Genomic DNA, 18,802 nt, shown 5'->3' with positions numbered 1-18,802 from the left:
ACTATCCTTTGAAGCACCGCTCCCCAACAGCAAAAAGGATCATTATTAGGTTATTTGTATTATTATGTAAATAACAAAATAACTTAAAGCAAAAATTTGGAAACATAAAGTCCGAAGTCTTTATATTAAGGGCAATCAGTCAAACAATATTGTTTGCTCTGGGTCTAAAAAGAGCGAGTTGTGTGTGACATCTTCTTTTGCGCATGCGGGCCGCATTGAGCGTTCACACTAGAGCGCGTTTGATGTCGCATGTTATGTGTAGTGTGAACAGGCAGACAAAAAAATCGGATTTGATCAAAAAATCGGAATTGAGCATTAAGACCTGCAGTGTGAACGTAGCCTTACTCTCGCTGTATCTGATCCTTAATGATTCTCTGTCTTCGTTCGAAATTTGCGCCGGAGACCAACTCCGCCTCCCAGGTGTACCTAACTGCCCCGCTGCCAATCACATAACAAAGGGGCGGCTCCACTCGCACCCCCGGTTAGCCAATCGCACTCAGCTCGGATTTTTATGATCTCCCGCAGAGGTTAAGACTTTCTTCGGTCTCTCACAAGCCATCTGACTTCGGAAGCATGGACAGCTGGCTCTCACTCAGGTTAAATAATTTAACATTTAGGCCTAAATCAGGGGCGATTTTAGCCCATTTTGGGGGGTGCTTCAGCACCCCCAAAATGAATTAAAGCACCCCCAAAGATTTCTTACTTTTTTTTGACAATATTTGCTGTTTGTGTGACACACTACTAAAAATATAAAAAGCATACAGTACTTGGTTGAGACGGAACATTTTAACAACAAAAGTATAGATAACCCCTCCCCCCTCCCAAAATGGTTTGTTCCAGCTGGCCCCCACTCTGGCTCTAGGGTCGTTGCTGCCAGAGCGATGGTAGCTGAGATGCAGCGGAGCGGAGGTGGAGTGCCTGGATTAAAACAGGACATATTAGCAGCATTTAACCTTCAGTTACTCTTTATGTAGTTAGATAGGAGTCATGTTTCTTTTGAGCTGAAAAACCTTACACCAGGTAACCTGCAGTGTTGAAAACGTGTTTTCCAATGATGTTTACTACCCTACAATCCGTCCTACTCTGTAGTAAATTCAGCGACATTTGACCGTCCTGTTGCTCCCACTGAAATGTATACAGCCTATTTAAAATCTAAAACTTAAAATTGTCTGTAGCCTGCTGTTGTTACCACTGTCCTGTTTGAAATGGATACTAACTAGCTAACTGACTGAATGCCCATTAACCTTATAACTCCTGTTGTGTGTGTGTGTGTGTGTGTGTGTGTGTGTGTGTGTGTACAGAGAGACAGCCAGGTTCATAATGGATATAAGGAAGTTTTTTCAAAAACAGGAGCCACATTCAGGTAAAAGTGTAAGAACAAATGATCCATCAATAAAGGATAATGTTGGATCAGTGTTTCAATATTTTATATCTTTTATTAGATGTTCATGTAAGTACACTGAGAGAGGACTTTTCGTTAGTGATCTTAATAATTATTTTTTTCATATTAATGTAATTTTTTCATCTAATTGAATACAATCTATTTGTGTATGATTGTCAGTCCAAAGAGGGAGAGAGGAAAGAGGGGAACGTGAGGAGAAAGTACAAGGTCAGGAAGAAGCAGGTAAGAAAACAGACAGGGAACAGTGACAGGCAAAACAGAAACTATTAAACTGACGAAGAGAAAAAAACTGATTTTACTCATACAATCAGGATGTTGTGTCCTCCCTATATTAAAGCTGCTATACAGAATCTGCAAAACAAACTGGGTTGAAACATTTTTGACCCTCTTTAACAACATTCCAACATAACATTGTCATTGATTGGGGAGATTAAAATTAATGATATATTTTTATGTGGTTCAGCCACAACTCTACTAAAACCTCAGCCAGTAATAGGTAGGCCAACTTTTGGATTGTCCAGTTGTCTGTATGACTGCCGCATACAGACTTATGCGGCAGAGAAACACTTATCAGTGTTTCTCAAACTTTTTACAGTGTGTACCACCTGAGAAAAATGTCAAGCTCTCCCAAGTACCACTATGAAAGCATGAAACTCATAAATCTTACAACACAAAATTAGTATTATTAAATTAGTTAAATTAGTATCTGCAGTAAAGATTTTTTCATACATTGTATACATTCTACCACAGGCAAAGTTGCCTCCATTTTTATAGTTTTTTATTAATATTTTGTAATAATTTATTCTGTTTTGGGAGTGTTTTTTATGTATCTGTATTACATTATACATACACATTAAAAGTGAATCTCTGTCCAAAACATGCACTCAGTTTACTTCTTACTCACTATGAGCATCATTTAAATAACCTTTATCAGATTTGATGGTTTTGTTACAGACTTCTCAAAAAAGTGTTTTGCTTTTCTTTCACAAATGTGGGGATTAAATTGTGTTAAAATGTACAAAACGGTGATGTCATGTTTTGTGACAAGGACCCAGGCAGAGAGACTTGTTGAATTTAAGAATCTTATGATTTAATAAAGAAATTTGCAGACTTGCACAGAGATGGTAAAATTCTGATGACTGATAGCGGAGATGAAGACAACAGACGATGAGGACAGGGAGGAACAGGGGTTTAAATGCACCAAGGAGACAGTCAGAGGGAAGTCGGGACAACTGGAGACATTTAAGGATGCCTGGACTGACAGAGACAGGGAAGAAGTCTCATCGTGACGTGTAAAGTTTATCTTGCCTGGCTGGGCAGCTCTCTGGGTGCTCAGCACCCCCAAAGCTCTGATCCTAGAATCGCCCCTGGCCTAAATGTAACTCTTCTTTTCTACCGGAAAAAAAACCCTATGCAAGAGAGATTCAGGCTCAACACCGGTGGGTTTTGGGGCTATGCCTTCAGCCTAAGAGAAATCTATTTCTACCAGCTAAAAGGAGGTGAAAGTTTTGGTCCCCTCACACCGCGGATCGCCTTTACTTTGTCTAATTGGGGTCTCATCGCTACGCCCGAAGTGCAGAAGAGCCTGCGGGAAACGAGCTCGCAACAACCGAGAACCAGGGATCAACAACAACTCGCCTCGCTTTCCCTATGTGCATATCACTGGGTAAGTGTTCATCTTCCTCTCTAACTACATTTTTGCATTTTCCTTTTTACCATTCTCTCAATCCTTTCATTTAAAAAAATATCACATTGGTTTGTAACACGTACAATACACCATCCGTCCATCCATTCGCTTCCGCTTATCCTTTTTTCAGGCTCGCGGGGTGCGCTGGAGCCTATCCCACGTACAATACACTTTAAAAATATATATAAGATCCAGTTTAACTCCCGTCAAAGCTTATACATTACATGTCTACATCACCTATCATTTCCTCATCAGGTATCTCATATCATCTTGTTATTGTTATGTTATGCTCCTTTGATATTTTGCTAGTTTGCGTGTTTTAAAACTCTTTTTGTTTTTCTTTATATTTTTTAGACTCTCATTTAAGCCAGATGTGTTAACCTGATCCCTGCGAAACACCAGCTCTCCGTGGATTTTGACCGCGAGTGACCGGATGTTGTTTCCGGCCTGAGGTTGCCTGAAATGCCGTGAGGCTCGTTTGAAAGATTGCGCCCGAGACCAACTCCGCCTCCAAGGCGTGCCTACCTTTAGCTGCCACCAGTGAGATATCAGAGCCGGGCTCCACATATCCAATCAGGAGCACGAGCAAGACAGCTTTTGCAGACTCTCCAGAAATATACAAGTCCTTACCAACTGCTCTGCAACCCAGTGTTTCTGGTCCCCTCACTAACATCGCTTTTTGAGATATTTTTTTTACGAACCACCAAAAAAACAATTTTACCCCCCAGTACAGAAGACTGGATCTGAGGGCAGCAGCGGGGACAAATGATTGTAATGAAGCGACAGACATTTCATGGCTGGTCTTAGATAATCGTGAGTCATTGTGTCTTATGGTGAAAAGTACATAGTTTTGCAAGAGGCATGCAAGCACTGTAGAAAAAGTAATCATAAAACTGTTTTTGTGAACACTCTGCTCCCTACGTTATGCTTTAAAAAATGTGATACATGTAATGTGATCATCAAAGAACATGACTTTTTTAAAACTTTTATTCTTATGCTTTTGAACTATGTCACATTATCATAAAATACTTATTTGTATGTTATAATGTTTTTCTTACACCATGTGTAATTTTTATAGACACCTTGTTCATTGTATCAATGTGTAATTATGTATCTTTGATAAATAAATAAAATATTTAATCTTGTGTTTGTGTACTTTCTGGTGATTCAATAAAAAATTAGTCACATATCGCTCTGATAAACACAGATGGCTGAAAGAAATGTTTGATGGGACAAAGGAAACAAGTGTCTTGCTGCTAAACTTTTAAGTCACCATGGTTTAAATGAGAAAATGCCACTAGGAAACTAGCAGCCCTAAGTCTTTATGTAAAACATGAAAAACTCCATATCAGTGATATCTACAAAGGTGTACTCATTTCTTTGTTATGGTACTTTACTGTTCCAATGAAACAAAAAGAAAATCTCATTTTAAAGTACATTTTTCAGCCATCCTGGCCTATTTTCAGGGGCAAGAATGTTGATGTTAGACTGTGTTTTAAATCAGGTTTTGATCTTAAACTATCACAGCACTGATTTTACTGATTACAGTTGTAATTTCAATTAGAATCCCAAACTGGCTTTTCTCCAGTCAGTGTTATTGTGAAATTTAACTTGTTCTTTTGTGTAATTGCACATGGCCCATCACAGGACCCCTTAGTAAGCTATACAGCATAAGTTTTCAATTCACTTTTGTCAGAAAACTTCACAGTATGAGAAGTTACAGCACAGTTTCTCCAAATGTGTGCTTCTTTTTCAGTCAGCGTGCTTTTAGAGCATCTACATTAGCTCATGTAGTAAAAGTACAATCAGTAAGTGTACTTTAACATTTGAGATTCCGAGTGACTCTTGCTTAGATAATGTGAACAATTTCATCAACCTTTTTTTGTATAATGCATCAAACCTGTTCAAATCAGTTTATTTTCAATTCATATTAACTAATCTAGAGACAAGGAACTCCTTTTTAGCTTCTGTGATGCATTTACTTCTCACACCTTAATCTAGATGTTAGTGTTCTCAAAGTTAACATGTCTCATGTTACCATCATGTATTTCTAATACCCAGCCTCAGTCTATGCCCTATAGACTCTCACATGGAAACACCATTGATCTAGATATTCACAAATTTCATCAGGAGATTCTTAAGGTATTAAGTTTTTTTGTTTGTTTTAATGTTTTACACAAAAAACTTCACATTTTTATATTTTTAAATGAAAGTGTCATGGAAAGACATTTTTTCTTTAATGATGTTGCTGCCACATTCTCAAATACTAATTATTCTGGGATTTTATGGTCAAACTATGTGATTTTCCAAGTGTGTGTGTGTGTGTGTGTGTGTGTGTGTGTAGTAAAATGACCTTACGATGTTGTCACCGTGAATCATTCAGGATTAACAACACAAATTGTTTCGATAGCAGAAACAGTCTGTCTTATAATTCTCAGACGTTACCGCTAGTTTTTACAAACACAGTCTTCTTCAGCTCTGTTTATGTAGCATTTATGAAACTGATTTTCCATAGTACAAGTAGCATTTAATTTTTCTTTGCTCTCGGGTTTCCAAGAAAGTTTTATTTGATGTAATGAGTTTCCAAAATTATTTTATTCGATGTCATGAAACCAATAGATTTGAATGGGGTAAAACAAATAATTACATGGATTCTTGCAATGCTTTTCCAAGAAAGTTTTGACTGGCAACAACGCTCACCTGTTAAATCCAACAGAACACCACTGGGACCTTATGTTTCACTCCATCTGACTGTGCAGGAGCTCAGTGCTGGGTACACTGAAAAAAAGGGATTGGCCAACTCTTGGATTTACGTAAGCATCTTGCGTGTATTTAACATAAGTGCATCATGCTTTAAAGTTAAGTGTAACTATATAGTCTAGAAACTACATGATATGCAGAGAGGCTAGATTAAATTGTTCATATCATGTTCGAGTGAAGTAAGTCAATAACTTTCAGTCTCGTGCGCTTTGGATCGTGGTTTCAGGAAGGCATCCATCTCAGTCAAATCGAGCAGCCGCTTCTACTTTTTTTGGTATACCGAAAAAAGTAAATTGGGTGGTTGTTACATTAAAAAAGTCTAACTTGTAATTTAAACACAATAATTTCATGTTTCTATGAACATAATTAAATCATGAAGGATCTGTACGAAATTCAACAACTTAATTTGTCCTTGTTGAGATGACATGATACAATCTAGTAAGAGTGGTTAGTTGCTGAACTCATGAAATTCACAAGATCGCACGAGATGTCAAACTGCAGGAAAATCACTGGAGTTATAAGAGGCAGACAATTATACACACACCACGTGTATGCTATTGCTATTTATTGTGGTTTAACCTGTCAAGGACAAAAACGTACAAAAAACTTCTGCATCAAGCCTTGAAATCATAGCTTTCCTACTTCTGTTAAGTCTGGATTGTTGGCATGGTGGTTAGTGCTGTTGCTTCACAGTAAGAAGATCCTGGGTTCAAATCCACAATCTGGCTAGTTTGCACTGGTTTCTCTCTGGGTATTCTGGTTTCTTCCCACAGTTAAAAGCCATGCAGTTGTTGGAGTTAGGTTAATTGGCGATTCTAAATTACCTGTCAATGTAAGTGCAAATGGTTGTTTGTGATTGACTGGTGGGCTGTCCAGGGTGTACCCTGCCTTGAAACCTATCACTTCAGCGTTATTTCCCAGCCCCCCTGCAACCAGGATAGGATGGTAGTTGTTGTAGATCCATTGAATTCTTATGGTAACCAGGATCTAGACTTTGTTGAATATTATGTAATATGAAGACAACATGTAGTATTTAAGTGACCAAGTAGTATTGGGGTAAAAGTTATTGAATAGTGTTGAAATAAAATGACAAAATTGTGAAGGATTAAAATATTCCAAGAGCTCAACTTACTTCATCTAAACATGTTTCAATTGTGTTTTATGAACACAAAATGCACAGGTTTATTGAATATGAACAAGTTGTGTTGATTGAACTCAATTGTTTAAGTTTCTGCCAAAGCAAAACATTTGTGTGCAACCAATGTCCACTATTGAATCAAGTAAATCCAACATGGCCTTTTTTTCAGTGTATGGTAAATGGTCTGTTTCATTTTCAGTGCTTTTAGACTCTTCCTGGTTGTTGATGTTTGTTTCTAAAGATGTTGTTGATGAGACTTTGAAGAAAGCAGCTTCACCTCTGATCACACACACACTCAACTCCACTCACTCACCTGAAGGATCAACACTCAGGCTAAGGATGCTGATGGGGTTATTGCTCTGGGGATTTAGCACGTGAGCTAAATCATGTGTAACATGTGAATTTCCCGAGTGTGGCATTAAGAAAGTCTGTGTCTATGCCAAACCTGAAGTTTAAACTCCTTTTTTAAATTTACCAAAATTTCTGATTTGCAGCTAAGACTGTGACATGTTTTCACCACTTGCAAGCCAGAATAGTGATCACTCTTAAAGCCTGGTTGCTGCACAATACTAGGACTACTAGTACTAGTTCTAGTACTACTGCTACTGCACAAAGCATATTGTTCAGGAATTTCACAAATTTGCTTCAGTTTAATGTGTTGGCTTACAGGTGAGTGAGTGGAATTGAGTGTGTGTGTGATCAGAGGTGAAGCTGCTTTCGGTTTCGTGCGAGTAAGAACTTAGACTTTGCTGAATTTGAGACAGAGCTAGTGAGAGGGCTATTTTGAAGAAAAAAGACTAAGGATTTTTTTTTTCAGGATTTCCCCTGTTATCGAATATAAGGTTTTGGGAATAGAGGGGTAGCTAACAAGTTATTCTAGGGTTTTGGAGAAATACGGAGGGGTTTTTTGTTTTTCAGGAGGGTTTTTTTTTTGTTTGTTTGTTTTTTGCTGGAAGCCGCTGGGAGCCGCGGTGCGTTTATGATCGCGAGAGTTTTTTGTGACTCGGACTTTGATTTTAAATTTCTTTGTTCGGATTAAACAAATGCAAATAAACTGAAATAAAGTTTTCCCCCGAGGTATGCACCCTGTATTTCTGGCCATACTGAACGTTACAAAAGCACAAGTTAAACTAAGCATTTTTACTCTGTTTTGACACATTTTCACACACAAACATGGCACAGTCTGAGAAACACACAAGCACGATACTGAGTCAGGCATGGGCACAAGTGCGCACAGACACACAGGCGCGGGGTGCGCGCACTGCGCACTCATGCGCTGTCATGCGCTGACCCACCACCAGATGGCGTTTCCTTAGGAAAAAAAAAAAAGGAAAAAGTTTTTAATGGATTAAAAATAAAAGAATGCTATTTGATATAAAAACTTTCTAAAATAATCAATTAGTTCTTTTTTGGGGGGGAAGAAAAGCAATGAACTAGCATATTTTGGATGAATATCATAATTTTATGAAAATCATAATTTTATGAATATCATATTTTTATGAATATCATATTTTAATTACTTCCGTTATTACTTCCGTTATTACTTCCGGAGCTCATGAATAATTCATTTTCAACCTCATGAATAATTCATTTCAACCTATCACTCAAAAAGCTCATGAATATTTGACATAAGGGGTATAATATCACTCTCTTAAGACCATAAGTTTGAATAAGTCAACGTCAATATCATTCTACCTTTGCATCACCTCACCATCTTAGGGGCATTGGAGGCTGCAGCCTCTCCCAGCATTAGGCTGATTATTGTTTTATTGTTTTATTTATTTATGTCTTATTATTTTTGCCACACTGCCCCATCAATTATGATTACCTATATTACTACTCGGGAATAGCTTTTTTATAGTAAATCATTGTTATGACACAATAGTGGGTGAGATTTTAAGATGATCATTGTGCTTAGAGAACAAAACTGCTATTTCACAAGTTCATGAGAGACAAGAGGGTTTCAGCTTAAACTATATTTTTTTCTGCTTCTCATGTCTCTTTCAGTATTAGCTATTTTTATACATGCTTAATTGCATTGAAGTAGGAGTTGGATGGCAAACTTAACAGCAACTTTTTTAATAATTGTAAACTCTGACTGTTTTAAAAGGCCTAAAAATTTCACCACAATCTAAAACTTTGATTAGACAAAAGTATTGAATAGATGATATCATGTATCTTGAAATGGTATGTTAGATTAATCATTAATGTATGCAGATGTATAAGGCCACAGGTACTAGGACCCCGGGTTGCAAAGGAGCCTGAAAATCAAGATTAATGTGATGATGACAGTGTCAAACAATATTAGCACTTAGTTCTAAATAATTTTTTTGCTTCATCAAGATTGGTCTGTTCATATTTAAGGAGAACATACAAATAATACATATACACACTATGATCATTATCATTTTCCACATTATTATTACTTCCACAGTTCCTTGTTGTCATGTGAAGACCACATTGTTTAATACCGGAAGTGAGTTAGTGTCTCAACATTTGGAAGAAATGTCCTGCCTGAATCCAGAAGAAAATGGGGATGAAAAGAAAATTCAATCTGCTGTGCCCTGCCTTGCACACACAAGTAAGTAAAAAATACACATATTTAGAAAAAGGTAAGAAAATACCTCATAAAATTAGAATACATGGACTCAGTATAAACACAAATTTCAATGTGAAAAACAGATCCACAAGTGAATGTTTTAAAATCTCAGGACGACAGTGGGTTTCAGTGGCATAACTTTTTATATGGCAAAAATGTAAAAAGTAAAAAGTAATTAAAATGATGAATAACTAGAAGTTTTTTTGCAACTTTGATGTGATACAGCTGCTCCAAGTCACACAGAGTATAAGAAAATCTGAGTTGCACACATTACGTGACTGGTTCTTCAGAATTTGGATAAAACAAATTTTTTTGTTTAATTTTTAATTTGTTTGACAGGCTATTTGTTTAGCCTCTAATCTATTTTGAGCTTTTAATTAATTTATTTTGGGTAGGTTTTTGATATTCCATCAAATACTAATATGGGTCTGGTATTATTTTGCATGGTGCATTTGTCACGGCTGCGCAGCCAGAAAGGAGGAGTGGACTCAATTGCAGACAAAACTCGGAGACCCGAAGGAGATGTATTAAGGGAAGTTGTTGGGTCTGCGCTTCAGCAGGCCCGCTAGTTCAGACTTATTCCTGTGAACAAAGCAAGACAGAACAGTTCAACCGGTTTTTCACATGCTAGCAAGGGGAGCCAGACGGCAGCATCTCTGTCCTCAGTCTCAAACGACTCCAAAGAACCAGCACCCCTCTGCAGCCTTTTATTCTGTGACACACAGTTTACACAAACACTCATTGTAAAACCTCCCTATGGTGTGTCATAAAACTAAGGCACTAAGTGTATGGGTGTATGCATGTGCGATCGTGTGTGTGTGTGTATTTATGTGTATGTGTATGTATGTGCAAATGAGTGAGTGTGTGTGAATGTGGGTGTGTTTGTGTGACTTCCTGCTCACAAAAGGGTCATCCAAACCTAGCAGTAACTAGATTATTTGAATATGACAACCTTCACTGACTATGGTTAGCAGACAATCTCACGAAGAATGAGCGTGAGCACTGGTCTTAAATCCTCACAGACTGATTATGCACAGGTGTTGCCAATGCGAGTAGAAACCATGGCTCCGCCCCGAGGTGGAAACACTGGTACAATGGAAAAAAAAACCCAGCACTCACCCGGACCATGACAGCATTTGCACAGCATTTGACGCCCTATGAGCAAGCACTTTGGCGACAGTGCTTGCTCATAGGGCGTCATATATTTGTTGGGTTTTCTCTGTATCTATCATTGTATGATCTATTGTACAATATAAAGCGCCTTGAGGCGAGGGAAGGAATCATGCAGGACAGACCTGGCACACCTACACGTATATCGTGGGGTGTGCTGGAACTGCCTGGCAGTCGCGTGCGACTTTTAACAGAAAATTCATTTCATACATTCCTTCCAATCACACCCCTCCAAATTTTGCTACAATTGTCGACATGAGCATTGAAGTTTCTCAATAGCACCCTCAAGCACACCACCCAGTGACTTCTGAATTGTTGTTTGACAAATAAGCAGAAACGATAGTTAGGACCTGTTCCCCAACCTGGTGGTTCCCCAAAACCACAGGGAAACTTGTCCACTGGCAAAAACCCCAATGTACAACCAGAAAACTGTGGGGATACAAGAGCCCCCTCTCCAGGAGACTGGTTCCAAAGCCCAGGCCCAACTATATCTAGCCAGCATCTCTCAACCTTATCCACTAGCTCAGCTCAGCCACCAGAGAGATGACATTCCATGGCCCCCCAATCCTTGACTGGCACCCGACCCACAATGCACCCAACCCCCACAGCGCCTCCTGGGAGTGATGGACCTACAGGAGAGCAGACCAATAAATAGATAGAGGTCATAGAGGTCAACCCCTAGATGTCCATCCTCCTTCCCTTGGAGCCTATCTACTTGGTGTCACCAAGTGATGGCGCTTTCTTCAAAAATTTTCATTTTCATAGCTTTCATTGTAAACCTCTGAATGCATTCAAATATAAAAACTTAAACGTAAGTTTTGAAAACGTAAAATAAATGGTTTAAACTTTAAGTCAGTTTGCCAAAGTACCCACACCATTACAGCAAACCACCCCCCATGGAGAAAAGGAGAGAGACAGCAGGTGTGAAAGAGGGCGATACACTCCTTCCCTTTTGTGTTAGCCCCATCTATGTGTGTGAAAGGTTTAGTGAGTTGCATTAAAATTGAAGGCAGGTAGGACAATGGAAAGCAAGCCAGTCACAGATAGTCCTGCAATGTGATTCCCCACCACTCTCCCAGCTTGCCCTCAACATCTTCAGTACTTCCTATTGTGCTCTACATCTGAACATAAAGTCAGAAAGAATAGGAAATGCTGGGAGTGCTCAAGTGATCATTCACTGCCTGCAAAAATACATAATTTAATTAATAATAATAATAATAATACAGAAAAATCAATTTATGTAATTAAATCAATAATAATAATCTAAATTAGATACTTACAGAGACAAAGTCAGTAACAATAATAAGCTTAGAAAGGACAAATAATAATGTCCATTGTGGAATTCAATGACAAGCAAAGTCAGGATGAGTTAATGGATGGAGACCATGTTTCAATAAAGTGTATCATACTTTTTTTAACGAGGCAGATACTCTCTCCATTGATATGTGCTCAATTGGGAGACTCAACCAGTGACTGATACTAAGCGATTGATCATTTTTCCAATTAATAAGTATTATTTTCTTGACAATGGCTCAAGCAGTGAGTGTGGGTTTAGATTCAGAATACTTTACTAATCCATAAGAAAATTATGTGGTTACAGTTACTCCAAGACAATAAGAACATTAACAGAGTGAACTAAATTAAATAATACAATATATTACAAAGTTACAAAATATAATAAATAGCTCTAATAATTACAAATAGCTCAATTATAAATATCCAGAATATTACAGAGATTAAATATATGAGACTGACATTTAACTCTAAAATGTAAAACTCTGTTATTTTCACTGTAGAGGATTTGCAAAAGGGTGTAACTAATGTTCTGAAGATGGGGAGATGAGATCCCACTCTTCGATACAAAATGGACAAATGATCAAACAAAAATGTTTTAAGATAGAACTCATTTAGTTAGTATGATATTTGGTTAAATGCTTTTTTTTCATCCCTTTTCCTGTTACAGCTCCTCCAAATGCTGACAGTTTCAGACCAGTAGAACATCATGAGAACAGCATCACCCTGCAGTGGAATAAAGTCAACAACAATGTCAGCTTTGTTCTCCAGTTTAATGGTACAGAGACAAACATCAGTGTTCCAGATGAAGATGGACCAGTAACTCACACAGTCTCATCTCTCACTGCTGGAACTGAATACACATTCACTCTCTACTCTGTGTTTGAGAACGTCAGAAGCAGTGGAGTCAGTATTACTGCAGCTACTGGTAAGTACAATTATTTCAACAACACACACTGTAACAAAAAGAAAGCCATTCTCTGCAGTTCAGTGAATTATTTTAGAATATATTCACAGGTTACAATATTTTTTCATGATACTGTGCTGTTTCACAGAAAATATACTCTGAGCACAGCAAATACAGTTAATAATTCTAATGGTAAACTCAACAAGCAGATAACTACAGTAAACATACTTACATTGTTATCTCATAAAATGTGTTTAAAGTTGACTGGATGGTCTTTTTAATGATGTGAGGGGGAGATGAACGTAGTCAGACACTGGATAAATTGTTGCCGGTTTGGATATCAAAGATTAGTTCAGTAGAAATGTACTTTACACAAATGTTTTGTCTTTTTTTCCTTCAGCTCCTCCAAATGCTGACAGTTTCAGACCAGTAGAACATCATGAGAACAGCATCACCCTGCAGTGGAATAAAGTCAACAACAACATCAGCTTTGTTCTCCAGTTTAATGGTACAGAGACAGACATCAGTGCTCCAGATGAAGATGGACCAGTAACTCACACAGTCTCATCTCTCACTGCTGGAACTCAATACACATTCACTCTCTACTCTGTGTTTGAGAACGTCAGAAGCAGTGGAGTCAGCATTACTGCAGTCACTGGTGAGTTAATAAATCACAGCAAAAAGATTTACATATTTGATGAGGCAGACTAATTCTTACAGCCATAGCAGATGCAGGGGCGGATCTAGAAGGGTGGCATGGGGTGGCAAGTGCCACCCTAAAATGATCCCTTGCCACCCCAAGTGCCACCCCAGTTTTGCATATGACAGCGTTGTTTATTAAAATAAGATAGCATTAACAGTTTGAGCGTAGTTACAGTCAACAGTGAATATAAATGCTAAAACTGAATATATTGGATTCCCCCCTCCACCATTAACAAATGGTTCAGCCCATAGCAGGACCGGCTTTCTTTTTGTTTTCAGTAGCAAGCGATGCTTATGATTGTGCCAGAGCACATTTTGAACAACACCATGGGAATTTCGGATTTTGCACAGGTGGTTGGATGTTACACTCTGGAAATGGAAGGAAGGTGAGTGTTATTAACCCTCTGTGGTCCACGGACACGCTGCACCTCCAAATCACATGACTATTTTAAGATGACATAGCAACAAGCTGCAGCCACGCTGAGTCTCTATTTCAGCCCACATTGAAAGTTCGGACTTAAAAGTTCTTACATTTTAATTACAGGCCAGTAAATCCAGAGTTATGATAATATATATAAGCCACGCTTTTTTCTAAATACTGTCGTCACGTTTTTGTGTGTGTGGGTTTTAAGCGTTTTCTAAGGACAGCGCGAAAACAGTAAAGGAAGGGGAAAAAAAGCCACCTCTTTCCTATCGGTGGAAAAATGTACCATGTCGACCAATTAAAAAAAAAAAAAAGTCAACATGTGGGATTTTGTTGTTTAGGAAGAGGGGAGAGTTTTGGGAGTGACGGTAACGGCAGCGAGACAGAGCGAGCGAGTGAGAGAGAGAGAGTTTTTAGATGTGGGAGATTTGTGACGTTTAGTGTGGAGTGTATACTTAGTGTGTTGTGCTGTCTTGTGTAGCTGTTCTGTTGTGTAGTCGTTGTTTTGTTGTGTGTGTCAGTGAGGGCACTAATGAATGTCACAAAGGCACATTTGCAACGTAAACAGTGTCACTAAGTAGAAAACCAGCGGAGTGATACACCTCCTGTTGTCAGGCCTGCAGGTTTGTCCCTGTGCTGTTCTCCTCTGTCTTTTGGTGGACAAACTTTTTTTTTACTGGCACACATCATTTGTGGGGCATCTTATTGCGACACCTGATTGTTCTCTCATTTTAGTTTTAGTAATATTTTTAAATGGTTGTTGAAAATGAAAGAAACAGCAGGTGTATTGGCTGCATTTTTAAATAAATAGTTGTATATGTTTACAAAATGTAGAATTTATATTTGCATTTCAAGTTATAAAAATTTACTCAACATGTCTGTGTTTTTTTTCACAGTAAAAAAAATACTACTAGGATTTTAAGTTCTTTGTGTGATTTCAGATCAGTAATACTAATGCAGTATGTCAGTGAAAAAAACAACTAAATTCAGTTGAGCTGAAAAGAATGATACCAAACAAGGCAAGGGGGAAAAAATAAAATGAAACAATCTGAGGGTGAAATACAAACGTAAACTCAAAAGGAGTCAAAAATGGCCGGTTGTATTTCAGACCTCAGTGGGTTCATCCAACAAATCATGAAAAGTTTGGTTTAAATTTATGTTCATGACAGTGCAGATTTCTGACATTTCGTGTAATTTAAGCTGTAACAATGTGATTGTTTTCTAACAAAGAACAGTGTGAAACTTGAGTTAGACTTGTGTTTGTAAATGAACCGCCCCATGTTGTGTAGCTTTCTGGATTTTATACTTATTGGGCTACATATTTATTTATTATACAGGCTATACTGTACATAGAATCAAAACTCACATATTTTATGTAACTAAAGTGTGTAATTATGTGGGCTACAGACGATAATTAAGTTATAGACTATAACGTGTATACTTACTGCATTTGAATCATTTTAACCATATGTAACCACCTGCATATGTGTTTGGGGGGGAAAAAGGCTTTGATTTTGCCACCCCATTTCATTTCTTTGCCACCCTCATGCCACCCTAAGAAATTTTCTCTAGATCCGCCCCTGAGCAGATGTGTTTTACTGAGGTACTCTTGGTAGGAAAAGTGAGATACCTTGTGTTCCACCTTAAAACTATGACATGATGTACTGATGTCAACATACAAAATCACCAATAGTTCTTTTTCTACACACTCTCTGTAACAACAGAGACAATAAGCTGATCAAGTCAACTGTTGCTCCTTTTGTTTTTCAGCTCCTCAGAATTCAGAAGGCCTAATATCATCAGGACAAACTGAGAACAGCATCACTCTGCAGTGGAATAAAGTCAACAAAAATGTCAGCTTTGCTCTCCAGTTTAATGGTACAGAGACAAACATCAGTGTCCCAGATGAAGATGGACCAGTAACTCACACAGTCTCATCTCTCACTGCTGGAACTGAATACACATTCACTCTCTACTCTGTGTTTGAGAACGTCAGAAGCAGTGGAGTCAGTATTACTGCAGCTACTGGTAAGTACAATTATTTCAACAACACACACTGTAACAAAAAGAAAGCCATTCTCTGCAGTTCAGTGAATTATTTTAGAATATATTCACAGGTTACAATATTTTTTCATGATACTGTGCTGTTTCACAGAAAATATACTCTGAGCACAGCAAATACAGTTAATAATTCTAATGGTAAACTCAACAAGCAGATAACTACAGTAAACATACTTACATTGTTATCTCATAAAATCTATGTAAAGTTGACTGGATGGTCTTTTTAATGATGTGAGGGGGAGATGAACGTAGTCAGACACTGGATAAATTGTTGCCGGTTTGGATATCAAAGATTAGTTCAGTAGAAATGTACTTTACACAAATGATTTGTCTTTTTTTCCTTCCTGTTACAGGTCTTCCAAATGCTGACAGTTTCAGACCAGTAGAACATCATGAGAACAGCATCACTCTGCAGTGGAATAAAGTCAACAACAACATCAGCTTTGTTCTCCACTTTAATGGTACAGAGACAGACATCAGTGCTCCAGATGAAGATGGACCACACTGTAAAATCTAATTAGTTCACAGAACTCAAAAAAATTATGGAAACTCGTTGCCTCAAAAAAATTGAGTAAAGCTTAGCTAAAAATGACTAAGTTAGGACAACTTATTTATTTTGAGTACTCTGTACAAGCTCATTTGTTCCCAGAACTCAAAAAAATTGGATCAAGTTTACGTAAGATGACCAAGTTAGGGCAACTTACTCATTTTGAGTACACTGTACAGCCTTGTTAGTTCCCAGAACTCAAAAAAATTATGGAAACTCGTTGCCTCAAAAAAACTAAGTAAAGCTTACTTACGATGACTGTTAGGACAACTTATTCATTGCAAGTCTGCAGTATTAACAATAACTTGATATTTCTGACTGTACAATACTAATTGTTTACCTACTGACAAACATGTTAAGTTCAACTAAATGAAAAAACAATTTGTGGTAACCTGAATATGATTAAAAATAATTAACAACACTTTTTGTAATGATGTTAAAATGAGTCCAACTTTTATTTTCAAACACAACAAAGTATAACAGCCAACATACTGGACATGTTCTGCTGACCAACAAACAATTATAATCTTACAATGAAACAAAGTCTCAGATGTAATTATTCTGAAAATAAGTTTAGGTCTACCACAAGTTTGTTTTGTACTTACATTACTTATATAATCAAAATAAAATATTTATTGTTCTGTCACAAGTGCAGTCTCTAATTTAAACAACACATTTGTTTTCCATTCCAACACATGAGCTGGAATGTTGTATTATTTTAAGGATGGCTTGTTTCCAGTCCAGGCATTACTGCCTGAATGACTGTCATGGATCGAGGTGATCCAAATGTAGGTGCAGAAGAAAGTCTTTAACTTCCCTTAAGTACAGTAGCAGTGGATGTGGGTTGGAGATGCAATGAGCTTGAACCTGCAGGCGACCATCTTCACTGACCACACCATCTGTGACGGAGGACTCATCTCTCCTGTTGTCCTGCAAGCAAACAATCATATTTTTTGGAACATGAACTTAATTGCTTTCTTAAAACATTTTTTTCTGCATTTGGTATAAAACAGACTCCAATTTAGACAATCTCAGGCTCCCTCCCCACCGGAGAGGTGACATTCAATGTCCCACTTGTCAGTCTGGATAGCCCTGACCACCACCCAACACACAATAATGTCATGAAAGCATCATTTTAAAAAGGGCTATGCAAACATGGCCAAGAACTTTCATTCTAATGATGTGCAAAATGATTTTGGGCACAAAACAGATTTTGCTGTTAGAAAACTTGCAGACTTCACTATATACAGTGTAGACCCTCTAAACTAAGTTTGGGGGATGTGATCTTTCGAGAAATGCAGACCAAACTGTTGTTGTTTGTTTACTTACACAGCATGTCTTGTAGAATTAACTGTGGTCACCAGCAACAGCATAGTGCAGTCATATCTCAAGTCTAATAACAGAAGACAGGAAAAGATCAGTAAAGAAACAACTTCCCCAAACCAAAGCACAAATAAAACAATAAGTAAAACAGGCTGATCTAAAGTATGATTAAAGTTCAGCCTGATTAATATAAATGTCACTGACAGTTGCTAATATATTGGAAAACCAAAATACTTACTGATGTCTTTCTGTTCAACAACAGGAGTGCTGGTCCTGAGCCTCAAAGACAGTAAGAAGCAAGCAGAGGGAGAAAAAACAGAACATTGATTTGATCCTTAATGGCTGTGCAATCATTGTAACATAGAGTTTGCTTATGTCGTTAAATAAAGGCTAGATTTGACATTAATAGATGCCACAGATGTTCTAAAGCTGCTACAAAGCATGAAAAAAAAATAGATGTCTCCGAAAACGTCGGAGCATTTTTGCAAATATGTGATGTCTTGATAAATCGAGCAGATATTTGAAATTTACACAGCTACATTCTCGCCTGAAAATATCTTAAAAGTTTATTTTGTGACCCAGAAAAAGTAATAAGTTTTTCAGCGGCGCTCCTCCGCCATTGCCGCGCTTACAAGTACGCACAGGCTCCGACAACCGTGGCCGACAAATGCGATCCTCCTTTTCCCCAGATTACCCTTTCTGGGTCACAAAATAACCTTTCAAGATATTTTCAGGCGACAATGTAGCTGTGTAATGCTCAAATATCTACTTAATTTATCAAAATATCAC

At 37.8% G+C, this 18,802-nt stretch overlaps 1 protein-coding gene across 1 annotated transcript; it reads left to right on the top strand.

The window, feature by feature from the left end:
• The first annotated feature begins 9,425 nt into the window (after nt 1-9,425).
• Nucleotides 9,426-16,660, top strand: LOC109195269 (tenascin-like). The gene is made up of 5 exons (XM_019347239.2): nt 9,426-9,568; nt 12,720-12,977; nt 13,357-13,614; nt 15,853-16,110; nt 16,497-16,660. Exons 1-5 carry the CDS (start codon nt 9,493-9,495, stop codon nt 16,658-16,660), a joined length of 1,014 nt encoding a protein of 337 aa, XP_019202784.1. The 5' UTR covers nt 9,426-9,492.
• The last annotated feature ends 2,142 nt before the right edge of the window (nt 16,661-18,802 follow it).

The sequence above is a fragment of the Oreochromis niloticus genome, linkage group LG3 (genome assembly GCF_001858045.2).
Source record: "Oreochromis niloticus isolate F11D_XX linkage group LG3, O_niloticus_UMD_NMBU, whole genome shotgun sequence".
NCBI classification, from domain to species: Eukaryota; Metazoa; Chordata; class Actinopteri; order Cichliformes; family Cichlidae; genus Oreochromis; species Oreochromis niloticus.
The sequence above is the reverse complement of the archived record's forward strand: the minus strand, read 5'-3'. Positions and strand labels throughout refer to the sequence as shown.